Source organism: Diceros bicornis (assembly GCF_020826845.1).
Source record: "Diceros bicornis minor isolate mBicDic1 chromosome 13 unlocalized genomic scaffold, mDicBic1.mat.cur SUPER_13_unloc_1, whole genome shotgun sequence".
Classification (NCBI taxonomy): domain Eukaryota; kingdom Metazoa; phylum Chordata; class Mammalia; order Perissodactyla; family Rhinocerotidae; genus Diceros; species Diceros bicornis.
Genome location: NW_026690866.1, coordinates 19,716,063 through 19,726,388, shown reverse-complemented (window position 1 = coordinate 19,726,388; position 10,326 = coordinate 19,716,063). Strand labels below are relative to the sequence as shown.

The 10,326-nt window shown below is 50.8% G+C and overlaps 1 protein-coding gene across 3 annotated transcripts; it reads right to left on the bottom strand.

Annotated features, from left to right (window-relative positions):
* Positions 1-6,400: 6,400 nt before the first annotated feature.
* On the bottom strand, positions 6,401-9,764 carry LOC131401755 (ral guanine nucleotide dissociation stimulator-like). 3 transcript variants are annotated; one of them, XR_009217934.1, is made up of 4 exons: positions 9,556-9,750; positions 8,969-9,072; positions 7,425-7,493; positions 6,401-7,005 (listed from the first exon to the last, which is right to left on the bottom strand). XR_009217934.1 is itself a non-coding variant. In XM_058536929.1 (4 exons), the coding sequence occupies exons 2-4, from the start codon at positions 9,042-9,044 to the stop codon at positions 6,823-6,825; spliced, it is 294 nt and encodes a 97-aa protein (XP_058392912.1). In that variant the 5' UTR covers positions 9,045-9,072; positions 9,556-9,764; the 3' UTR covers positions 6,401-6,822. The 3 variants fall into 3 exon arrangements, 1 of the variants encoding a protein (XP_058392912.1); XM_058536929.1 differs by having other exon boundaries at positions 9,003-9,072; positions 9,556-9,764; XR_009217935.1 differs by lacking the exon at positions 7,425-7,493 and having other exon boundaries at positions 9,556-9,699.
* Between the last annotated feature and the right edge of the window lie 562 nt (positions 9,765-10,326).

The following is a 10,326-nucleotide window of genomic DNA, read 5'->3' as shown; positions in this document are numbered from 1 at the left end:
GTGAGGACTATTAGGAACGCTGGCTGAGAGATTAGTTTGTAGATGGTAGAGATTTGTGCATATTTGAAACTTGAGGGATGATTCCAGTAGGGAAGTTATGGAAAGCACAACAAATATTGAGGGCATAATGTCATTAAAATGGAAGAATAAGATAAAAATCAGAGTGGTTTCAGCCAAAAAATCAATTTCTTTGGATATAACAACAGAAAAGGTGTGATAAATGTATTCCTTATGAGAAATATATGTAGATCTGATGACTAGAGAGTGAAATAGTTCTTGTCTGGTGGTTAACAATTTATCTGTGAAATATGGAGGAGGTCGGAATATAGAGATTTATGGAACTCAAGAAATGGAAAAAATGAGCAGAGCATTCAGGAAGCATTAGAGAAATGCATATAGGTCCATTGGTTGCTGTTGATTCTCTGATCCACAGGCTCCTGGTGCATTCTCTGTTCAGGGCAAGTGTCAACATGACATGGCAGATATTTGAAATCATCTGAAGTGTGCAGGGTGGATATGATGGCAATAAAGTATCTGGGAGTATGGTCAGTGGATGATTGAAATGATGGACTGTGAATCTGAGATTACTAGAAAAGATTAGGAGAAGAAAAGAAAGAAGTTTGTGAAGATATTCCTACTGGAGTAATCTAGTTTATTGAAGAACGGTTATTTCGAGTGGATTTCTTTGTGTAAAAACTGGAAATGTGGAAATTTGTGGTGGGAATATGGTGTTTGTGAATTACTGACTGGGGAGCAGGAGAACTTTGGGTGAAGATAGGATCGGTGTGTGGAAGTGAATGACTAAGGATGAAGTAGTGAATAATGTCATTAGAGATGAGGCAGTGAAAGGAGCTCTGGAGTGCTTGGAACTCTGTGTCCCAATAACAGTGGGCTGTGGGGCACCAGCATGTGTGTACTTGACCATGACAGAGAGAGGCGGAGAGGAACGTCCTGAAGCAAGATGGCGGAGGGAAGTTGGTCTGGATTTGACACTGGATAATGACCTTGAGCTTTCTGTCCTTGTCTCACATCAGCTTGATGATGTCACTGAATCCTGTTCTCCATGTGTGGTCCCTGTACCAGCAGCTCAACATCACCCCTTAGAAATGAAAATTCTCTATTCCTTCCCCAGACCTACTTGGGTTGAGTTCCAGCAATCTGAGTTTTAAAAACCCTCCAATGATTGTGATGTACAGTGTGATTTGAGACACATGTGTCCAGGGAGAGAAGGAGGGTGGAATATCCATGTGAACAGAGAACGTTCTCCATGGATGGTAGTCTTCATCCTCCATTTTGTTGAAATTTCACATTTTATTTTGTTTTGAAAGAGAAAGCTCCAACAATATTCCCCGACTTTATAGTGGAAACAGTAAGATCATGAAACTAAACCCATTCAGAAAACTGAAGATCTATGCACCCTGAAGCCTAAGCAGCTGCATATTCCAGAGGCCAGTTGCTGGAATAACTTCCCATCCTGGTGGTGAGGTCAGGTGCAGTCAGTGGGAGCAGACCCTGGAGAAGCTGCAGCAAGTCTGTGGATACCGCAGACTGCAGGAACTCCAGGCCTGCAGCAGTAAAGGAGAACTCTTAAGTTCATTCGAGTCGCAAATACCTTCGAAATAGTCACACAGGCTGGTCCATGTGAATCCGTGGACCATGCAGGGGCCGATGGATCTGCACACCAGCCCTGAGCCCACCCTGGCTCACTGTCCATATTGGGCAGAGATGAGTCCAGGAATGGGTCTGGGTCGCTCACAGACCCTCTGCAGGCAACAGGTATCATCTAGAGATATCAGGAGACAGACACAGAAAGTGAAGAAAAGCATGGGAGAGACTGACTGTGGTCTCGAGGACAGACGAGATTGCCGGGGAGGCAGAGAGAGCAAGGAGCCAAGAAAGGCATCCTGAAAGCACAGTGAGGAAAGCAACATCAGTGCTGAAGAAAAGGAGAGTGGTGCCGTTGAGAAATTCCCCATGAGACAGGCTTGACTCTCACAGCATCTCTTTGTAACGTCCATCATGATCTTGACCTTTCATGGTAAACCTCAATTTTTCTTTACCATGAGTTTTCTCCTTTTTATATTAAAATTGATAGGATAATTGAAGCTGAGGAATTAGTGTTTTGAACTTACACTTGGTTTTTCTAGAACTTACACTCAATGAAGTGATGATACCTACTAGAATGAGATTTGTCTTTGAATGTATATTAAATCCGATTCCATAAATTTTTATTATGATTTTAAATCTAATTTTTTTTTTTTGCAGAGAAAGATTCACCCTGAGCTAACATTTGTTGCCAATCTTCCTCTACTTTTTGTGTGGGTCACCATCACGACATGGCTGCTAATGAGTATTGTAGGTCCATGCCTAGTAACTGAACCTGGGCCACCAAAGCAGAACATGCCAAACTTACCCATTCAGCCAGGGGCCAGCACGATGATTTTGCATCTAATTATAACATAAAATCCATCAGTCTTTCTCTTCATGGTCACATGGTAATTCAGACATATGTGATTTCTATATCATGAATTAAGTATCTCTTATCTGTTACGTGGCAAACTTGTGTAGCTTTGATTTTGGAATCTCCAGAATGAGCATACCCCCTGTGGACATTATTTTCCACTTAGAGAACCTTGGCAGCAGGCTCATTGCCTTCCTTCCCACACTAGATCCAGAGTCGTGGAAATGTGTTTGCCTTGCACACAGCACAGAGCACATAGGAATTACTCAACAAACATGTGATAAGTGAATAATTGGTGGCATCATCAGGTCATTCACAGAAGCCAGACTGAGAGAGAGCTTCCTTAGGTCAGGAAGGAGACGCATTCCTTTATGTTTGTGATGTTTTAATTTGTAACAGCGTAATGTGGACACCAAGTATACTGTTTTTATCAAATTTGTGTTCTGAAGGTTTTCAAAAATCTCTAAAACTCAGAGTACAGAAAAATAAATCTCTGTGAACCTGTTACTTGCTTCGAACATTGTCAACTCTTATACCATCTGACTTTGTTTATCCTCACACCAAGACCCCAAGAATTAACCAGAGGAGATGGCTGAGAGCACATCATTTCAGCTGTAAATATTTCAGTTTCTCTTACAGATGAGGAATTTTTGGAACACAAACACAATAACGTTATCACATACAAAAATAAAAATGTCATTCTTATAATCAACTATCTAGTCAATATCCAAAGTCTCCCAGTTTTGTCAAGGTTATTTCTTGGTTTTACATTTTATTTGAGTCAGGATCTTAATGAAACCCTTCTTTTGCAATTGGTTGATCTGTTTCTGAAGTCACTTTTAATCTCTTAGTAGTTCAAGCATCTTGGGATTTGGGTGGGATATGAGTGTGTGTGTTTGTGTTGTCTACACGGATGTGTGAATTCTTTCTTTCCTGGATAGCAGTGCCCTGAAAGGAAGGACCTGGATTGTGGGAACCAGGATTTCTACTCTGCTTCTGGCTGAACTGAAAAGGCCACCCTGGGTGACACTTGCAGCCTTCAGAAAGGAGGGGGAAGAAGTACTAAGGAATTCAAGACAATGGCCCTTGTCTTACAGGGTGTTTCCAGGGCATGATGTTCAAAATGCCGGGTGGTAACCCTTTAGCTCCAGGTCGTCGGGTGGGTTCTCGGCATGAGCTCTGAGCAGTGTCTGTTAACCACCCACTTGGGAAGCATTTCAGAATTTTAATTGGTAAGGTTGTGTCTAAGATTGGTGGCATTCCCCTGCTGGACCAACTTCTATACCTGCCCCTCTCCTGCCTCATCTTTCAAAACTCCCAACAGGAAAGTTTCACAGCCCTGTAACACAAATCCACATAACCACAGCACAGACTGGGGAAAAGAACACAGCCGTCCCAGGGGCTATGTGCTCTATGCCCTCAGGCCCAGCAGCCCCTTTGGGACAAGTCAGTAACAACACGAGTGAGTGTGTAAACTAGTGATTGTCTGAGACCAGGGACCTCAGAACCACATGCGCCCAGATGTCACCCAGGGCAGCAAGGGATAGTGTGGGTCATTCAGTGGACAGGATTAAGGTCTACTGTACTGGCAAACCAGAGCTTACCCCTGATCCATCAGGCCCAGCCGGGGAGGAATGGCCATGATGTTTCTGACAGAGAGGCTGGGGGCCATCTAGGGAATTTCTGCCCAAAAAGACTCATACAAGGAAGTGCAGGGATGTTGGAAATCCTAGTTCACTGGGAGCAGTTAGGTTTATGGAACAAAGTCCTGTTGTAGATTTAAAAGGTGCATCATGAATCTTTCCCTCTGGATATGAAACAAGTGGGAAAAGGACTTCCAAGAGCATGGGCCAGGATCCCAGGAGGATTCCAATCTAGGCGAAGGGTGAATAGGGAGCCCTAGAGACGGCCTGATGGGGATGTCCTGTGGGGCCTTAGTCCATCTGCACATGGTCTTCCTCTGTCCTTGTCCGTTACACATGCAAACTTTTATCTTTTTACATTTTTTTTCTCATTTAGTGTTGATGCAAATCCAGAGACTGGTAAGAAAATGGCAAGTTCCAATATCTGATCAAAGAAACCTCAACAAGAGAAGCAAAAAACATTCCTTCTTCCTGGAAAGCTGTAGAAAGACAGCCACTGTCCTGGGGAAGGACATGGTCCTGGTAGGTGCTATTTGAAAGACACCCACATTTCAGTGGTTATTGCTCTGCTTGGGAAAGTCCCTCCAACCTCTAAATCCAGAGAGATCTGAGGGGCTGTCTCTGCTCCTGGCCCAGGTGACCCACACAGAAATGCACCTGTCCTCTGAGGAAGGGAGACTTGAGGGTTTCATTCAGTAGCCAGGGAGGAGGTTGGCCCTCATCCCTTCTGCCACATACAATAAGCTGTGACCAAACACAAGTTCTTAATTCAAGGAGGAAAGTGAGATTCTGTGTCTCATTTACATGAGCATAAGAAGTGAAAGAACCACACCACAACACCCAGGCTGTGACAGAAACAGGATATAATGTAAGAGTCAAATCTACCATTTACTAGTAAAGAAATAATATCACTCCTCCCCAATGGGTTAACAGTCGCTGGGGTGCAGATTTCAGGGAGTTGGAGGGGGTGGTGTCCTCCCTCTGGGGCTTTAGGGGAAACCAGGGAAAGTCTTAGGATGTCCTCGTTCACTCAGGGTGGGAAGAGCTGACCCAGTACACCCCGAGGGCGCCAGTGTCCCTGCTGGTCAGGAGGAGCTGCACTTGAGGTCTCCAGAGTGTGACGGCTCATCGCCAAATGCATGGCGGCTGAAGAGAAGAAACAGACTATTTTGGGGTACCTCCCCGAGATTCATGGCACACCTCCCTGCCCCCCTGCACTCTGACCCAAACCCTGTGCCGTGTGCTGAGGCCATCAACAGCATCCCGTTTGTCCCTGATGCAGGAGGCATCATTTAGCATCACCCATTTCAGAGGATGCAACTGAATCCCAGAGAGGAGAGGGGAGCGGCCCGTCCCAGGCCTGGTCAGCAGTGGAGCTGGGATCCAGGCCCATGCTTAGCCTGAAGCTGTACTGAGCCCCTGGATTCAGTCGCTGCTGGTCCCAACACTCACTCGGCCCTAAGCTGGATGATGTCCGGTTCCTCTTTCTCTTGAAGAGCCGCATTTTACTCGCCTTCTGGTGTGCAGGCTCCAGCTGGCAGGAGACACAGTAGCTACAGGACAGAGTGGACCTGTGAGCTACCAGGAGCCACACCTCAGGTGCCCCTCCCAGAGCCTGCCAGCAGCTGAGTCCCAGTGCCCCATGGGTCACCACGCTACGAGTTCTGAGGCTGATTAGCGAGCCAGGCCACAGGCTCTGGAGCTGGCCATCAGAGAGAGTCTACCCTGCCCTCACCCACCTCCTGTCCCCCCCACCTCTCATGGACACTGATGGGCTCCATGGCCTGGAACCAGGCCCCAAATCGTTCTTCTCGCTCCAGGTCATACGCATTTGCAGCCTGCTGGAGCAGCTGGATCCTCCTGATGACTTTGAATTTCTGGGAGGAAGGACAGGATTCAGACAGGGCTTGGGTGGGGAACCCTGCCAGGGACTTGTGGGGAGTGAGGATCTGGTCTGGGGTCTGTGCTCACTCGGGAACCCTCTTTCCTTCCCACTCCATTCAGGACTTGCCTGTTCTCACAGTTGGCTTGAATTAGTTCCTCATCCAGGAAGATGTCCTTGATGCCAGCCCCCCCTACACTCACCAACGTGATGGGATTCCCAGCTTTGTGGATCTGACCCAAGGGATGAGGCCAGAGAATGTCTTGCTAGGGGAGCTCTGTGATATCCACTTCCCCACCCTCCCCACCCCTGCTCACCTCACATCCTTTCTGGAAGTTGGCCTGATTTCCCTGGAAGGGAGACAGCCAATGTCCATCAGAAACAGCCCCCTAAGCCCATAACTAACCCCCATCCCACCCCTTCTCAGGCTGCAGGAACGTCAGGGCCCAGCAGAGGGCAGACCTTCCACAAAGAGAACTTGACACTGGGCCAGGCTCTGGGCTCCAGAGCAGGAGGGACAGGGGAGCTGAGGCCAGAGACCTTATGTAGCACACCCTCTCTGATGACAGATGGGGAGACTGGGGCCTCAGGGAGGAAGGGACAGCTGGACCACAGAAGTTCTTCCTCACTTGCAGGGGCTGATGGCACTCCCCCAGGGGCAGGACCTGAGGGGGAGGCTGAGTGCAGCTCAGACACAGCCTCCTGCAGCTCTGCAGACAGGCAGCTCTGAGCTTCACCAGCCCAGGGAGCCTGGTGGGGGGCTTACGTGGGACGTCTATTCATGCATTGCTAAGATGGGCCTGACTCTCCAGCTCCCAGGGGTGGCCATGGGGCTCTCATGAGAGAAGGTTTGCCAGGTACTGAGAGCTCAGGGCCCAGTGCAGGGCTATCGCCTCCCAAACCTCAGGATACTTCTCCCTGGCCCCACCTCCAGGCTCACTCACTTCCAGATCATCCTCCATCCCAATGTCCAGCAGCTTCAGGTGATAGAGGAACGTGCCCAGGAAGGGGACGACACCCTGTGAATTCAGGGTGGGAGTGGTGAGATGAGTCCCACATCTCAGGTGTCCCCATTGACCCTCCCCCAAATCCCTTCACCCCAGCCTCCTGCCCACCACAGACTCCCACAGAGAGCAGCCTAGGACCCTCAGCGGCCTCCCCTCAGTTGCCCCCTCCAGGACCACCCAAATTCCCCAGTCACCTCCTAGGGGCGGCTTTTGTCAAATCCCAGAGTATGTGCTCCCTGCCCCTCCCCTCTCTATTTCATCCTGGGCCCAGCCCTCCCAGGCCTCCTCCTGGTCACTTCCAGGGCAGGCATAGCAGGCTCTGGGGCTCCAGGAGCTGGGCTGGAGGAGGAGGGACCCCTCTCTTAGGGAGGCCTCAAGCCGTGAGGAGAGAGACCTCCTCCTCTGACACCCTCCCCCTCAGGCCCCCTCACCTGCTGCTGCTGTCTCTCCTGGGCTCCCTGGGGATCCATCTCTAAGGTGGCCCACACAGAGGTCACGTCCTGCAGGGTCAAGGACAGGCTCAGGGAGGCCATGCTCCCTTCCCCGTGTCTCCCAGGCCCCTGATCCTGGACCTCGGACATCTGGTGTCTATGGCTGCTCCCATTCCAGAGTGCTCTGATTCTAGATCACTCGCATTTCCAACACTCCCTCCTCTGCTCCCTCAGGCCTGCCCAGGCCCCTAAGCCTCTCTCCTTATCAGGAAAGTGTGAGGAGGACTCCCAGGCCTCCCAGGGTCCCCTGAGGACTCAGTGTCATCTGACTGTCACCAGTACTCTCCCCTCCCCCCTCAAGGAGGAGGAGCGCAAATCTCCTGCACATTCCTCTCCCCTTTGTACCTCATCACCCTTGTGAGGCCTGCACCACAGATCATCTCCCTCCATTTCCCAGATGAGGAGACCGAGGCCCACAGAGGGGCAGTGACTTGCTCAGGGGCCCACAGAGGAGACCGTCCCCACCTCCCAGCCAAAGGGCCTGGCCCCTGGCCTTCACTCCTCCTCCAGACACACCTCTGACCAAGGTCCTGTTCTCCTGACTCTCGGGGTGTGTTGAGGCCCTCAGTCAGCCTGAGCCATGGATCGGGTGGCACAAGGTGTCTCGGAGTCTTATCCAAGTGGATTCTGTGTTTTCCAGCCCCCTGAGATTCTCTGACACCAGGCTGGACCTGAGGCCATGCCAAAGGCCTCAGCTCCCTAGAATCCCCTCAGGATGAACCCTGCACAGAACTCCTCCAAGGGGGACGGGGACCCCTTTGTGCCACATCTGAGTGACAGTGGAGGGGGTGACCATGGCGCTGTGTAATGGTGACATTTGCATCCTTTTTCACTTGGAAACTTCTAATGTCCTCTCAGGAAGGTCCATTAAGGATCTGTAGGTTCCCCGATAATTCTCATTGCCATCTGGGGTGTATCTTTGTCAACAAGCCACCGGGCGAGACTCACTGGTTTGTCAGCAGTGACCACTATAGGGCTAGATCACACAGTCCCAGAGAGCACACAGTTCTGTCCCAGATCCACCATTTGGCCCAAGGCTGGGCAGCCCCTGTGTCCACAAGACCTGTGTGACCTCACAGTGCCCATCCCTGGGGCAGGCAGAGTGCCCTCCCCTGCGATGTGCAGTGAAGACAGAAGGAGCAGCAGGAGCCTGGCTTCCTGAGGACAGGCTGGGCTGCTTTAGGAAGAAAGGAACCCCCACCCACTCCATCCACCCACCAGCCTGGAGGAAGAGGGCCAGCTGATGGGTCCGCATGGAAGCCAGAGACCTGCTCATTCTGCCAGCTCCTCACCTCCTGGAACAGTCCAGGCGACACCTCTGTATCCCGTGACCAAGGCGTCCTGCCCCAAACAGTCCCCACCAGCCCCTGCAGCTCATACCCCCTGCTTCCTGTCAAGCTGGACAAGACAGACCGTTATTTCTCATGGAACCTTAAATGAAAAACTTCCCAAAGCACATCCTGCCTGGTCTCTCCCCCCCTCACCTCCCCTCCTTCCAGATCTCCAGCCTCCACTCACCTCCTTGAGCAGCTTCCTGCTCTCCCGCTGGCTAGTTTTCATCAACTTTTTAAGTTTTGTCCAGTTCTTCCTGAGGAGGGAAAAAAGGAAAGAAACACTATGGAGTGGTTTGAGGGTAAATTCCTTTTGTTTGAAAACCCAGAAGATCCAGACAGCCTGGATGAGCGTTTTCACTGTGTCCTCTGAGCCCTGAGGTGTCTGGGACTGGGGAGGGGGCTCTCCTATTGTCACCTGGGGCCTCCATTCTCTTATCTTCTCAGCAGATGTGTTTTAAACAGTCTTAATTTCATGTGGACAGAGAGTTCTGTTGTTGAAAATACTTGAAAACCTTCAATTTGGCTCAAGCCAGGATCTGTCACTTAGGGAAACTGATTCCTGAAGCAGAACCACTGGCCTAAATTTTCAGAAAGACTCCAAGCCTTCCAACCATGTCAGACTCTATCGCCAGGGTTTGCTGTCTCCCAGGAGGTCCCAACTGACTGAAGGGCAATGCCAGCCCTGTGCGGGGTCTGGTCCACCCAGGTGGTACAAGCATGGAGAGAGGCCTACCCACCTGGACACCCATCTCCATGTCTCTTTTAAATGCTGAATGGAGGGGCCCTGCAGAGCCCAGAGGATCACATGGAGTGAGAAAAAGTTCCTCAGGCCTTGGCATTCCTGGGGAAGGGAAGAGAATGAGCTGTGAGAGGGAGCTGGAGCCCTGCTTCCTCTGGCTTCTGTCGCCTCATTGACGTCTCTTGTCCTGGAGGAAACAGCGGCTCAGGGAACCCAGGAAAGGCACAGCTGGAACCTGATGAGGAATACTTCCAGGAGGAGGATTTTAGCTCAAGCCAAGGAAGGAGCCCAGGAAGGGGTGAGCTTCCCACCACTGGGACCAGGAGTCAGGTCATCGAGGCACTGGCAGGAGGGGCCTAAGGATTGTGCAAGTGCTCAGAACACAGACTTCAAACACGAGAGCTGAGAAAGGAGAAGGGGCAGTTCCCCCGACTCCAGAGAGGGGCTCTCAGGGCCTCCCACATCTTACCTTGGTTACCTGGATTCAGAGCTCCACCACCCTGGCCCTGTCCTGGACCATCATGCTCGGGTCCCCAATGCAGGTGGTGACGACACATTCGACCATTCTGTTAAAGTGGGTCGTGTTGGCATGGATGGTGGGTGCCAGGTGTTCATTGCCCCTGTTGTCACACTGGGACCAGATGGAGTCCAGGAAGTCGTGGGGCATCACTTTCTTGAAGAGCTCCTGGGGAGGACAGGGCATGTCACCCAGCCCTGGCACAGCCCAGCTCAGCGTCCGCAGCCCCCAGTCCCAGGCTGAGTCAGAGGT

Coding starts and splice junctions, on each gene's coding strand:
- LOC131401755 (XM_058536929.1), bottom strand. CDS start 9,044: ATGAAAACTAGCCAGCGGGAGAGCAGGAAGCTGCTCAAGGAG. Junction 7,494..9,002: donor GCAGGAAGCTGCTCAAGGAG/GTGAGTGGAGGC, acceptor TTGACCCTGCAG/GACGTGACCTCTGTGTGGGC. Junction 7,006..7,424: donor AGGAGAGACAGCAGCAGCAG/GTGAGGGGGCCT, acceptor CTGAATTCACAG/GGTGTCGTCCCCTTCCTGGG.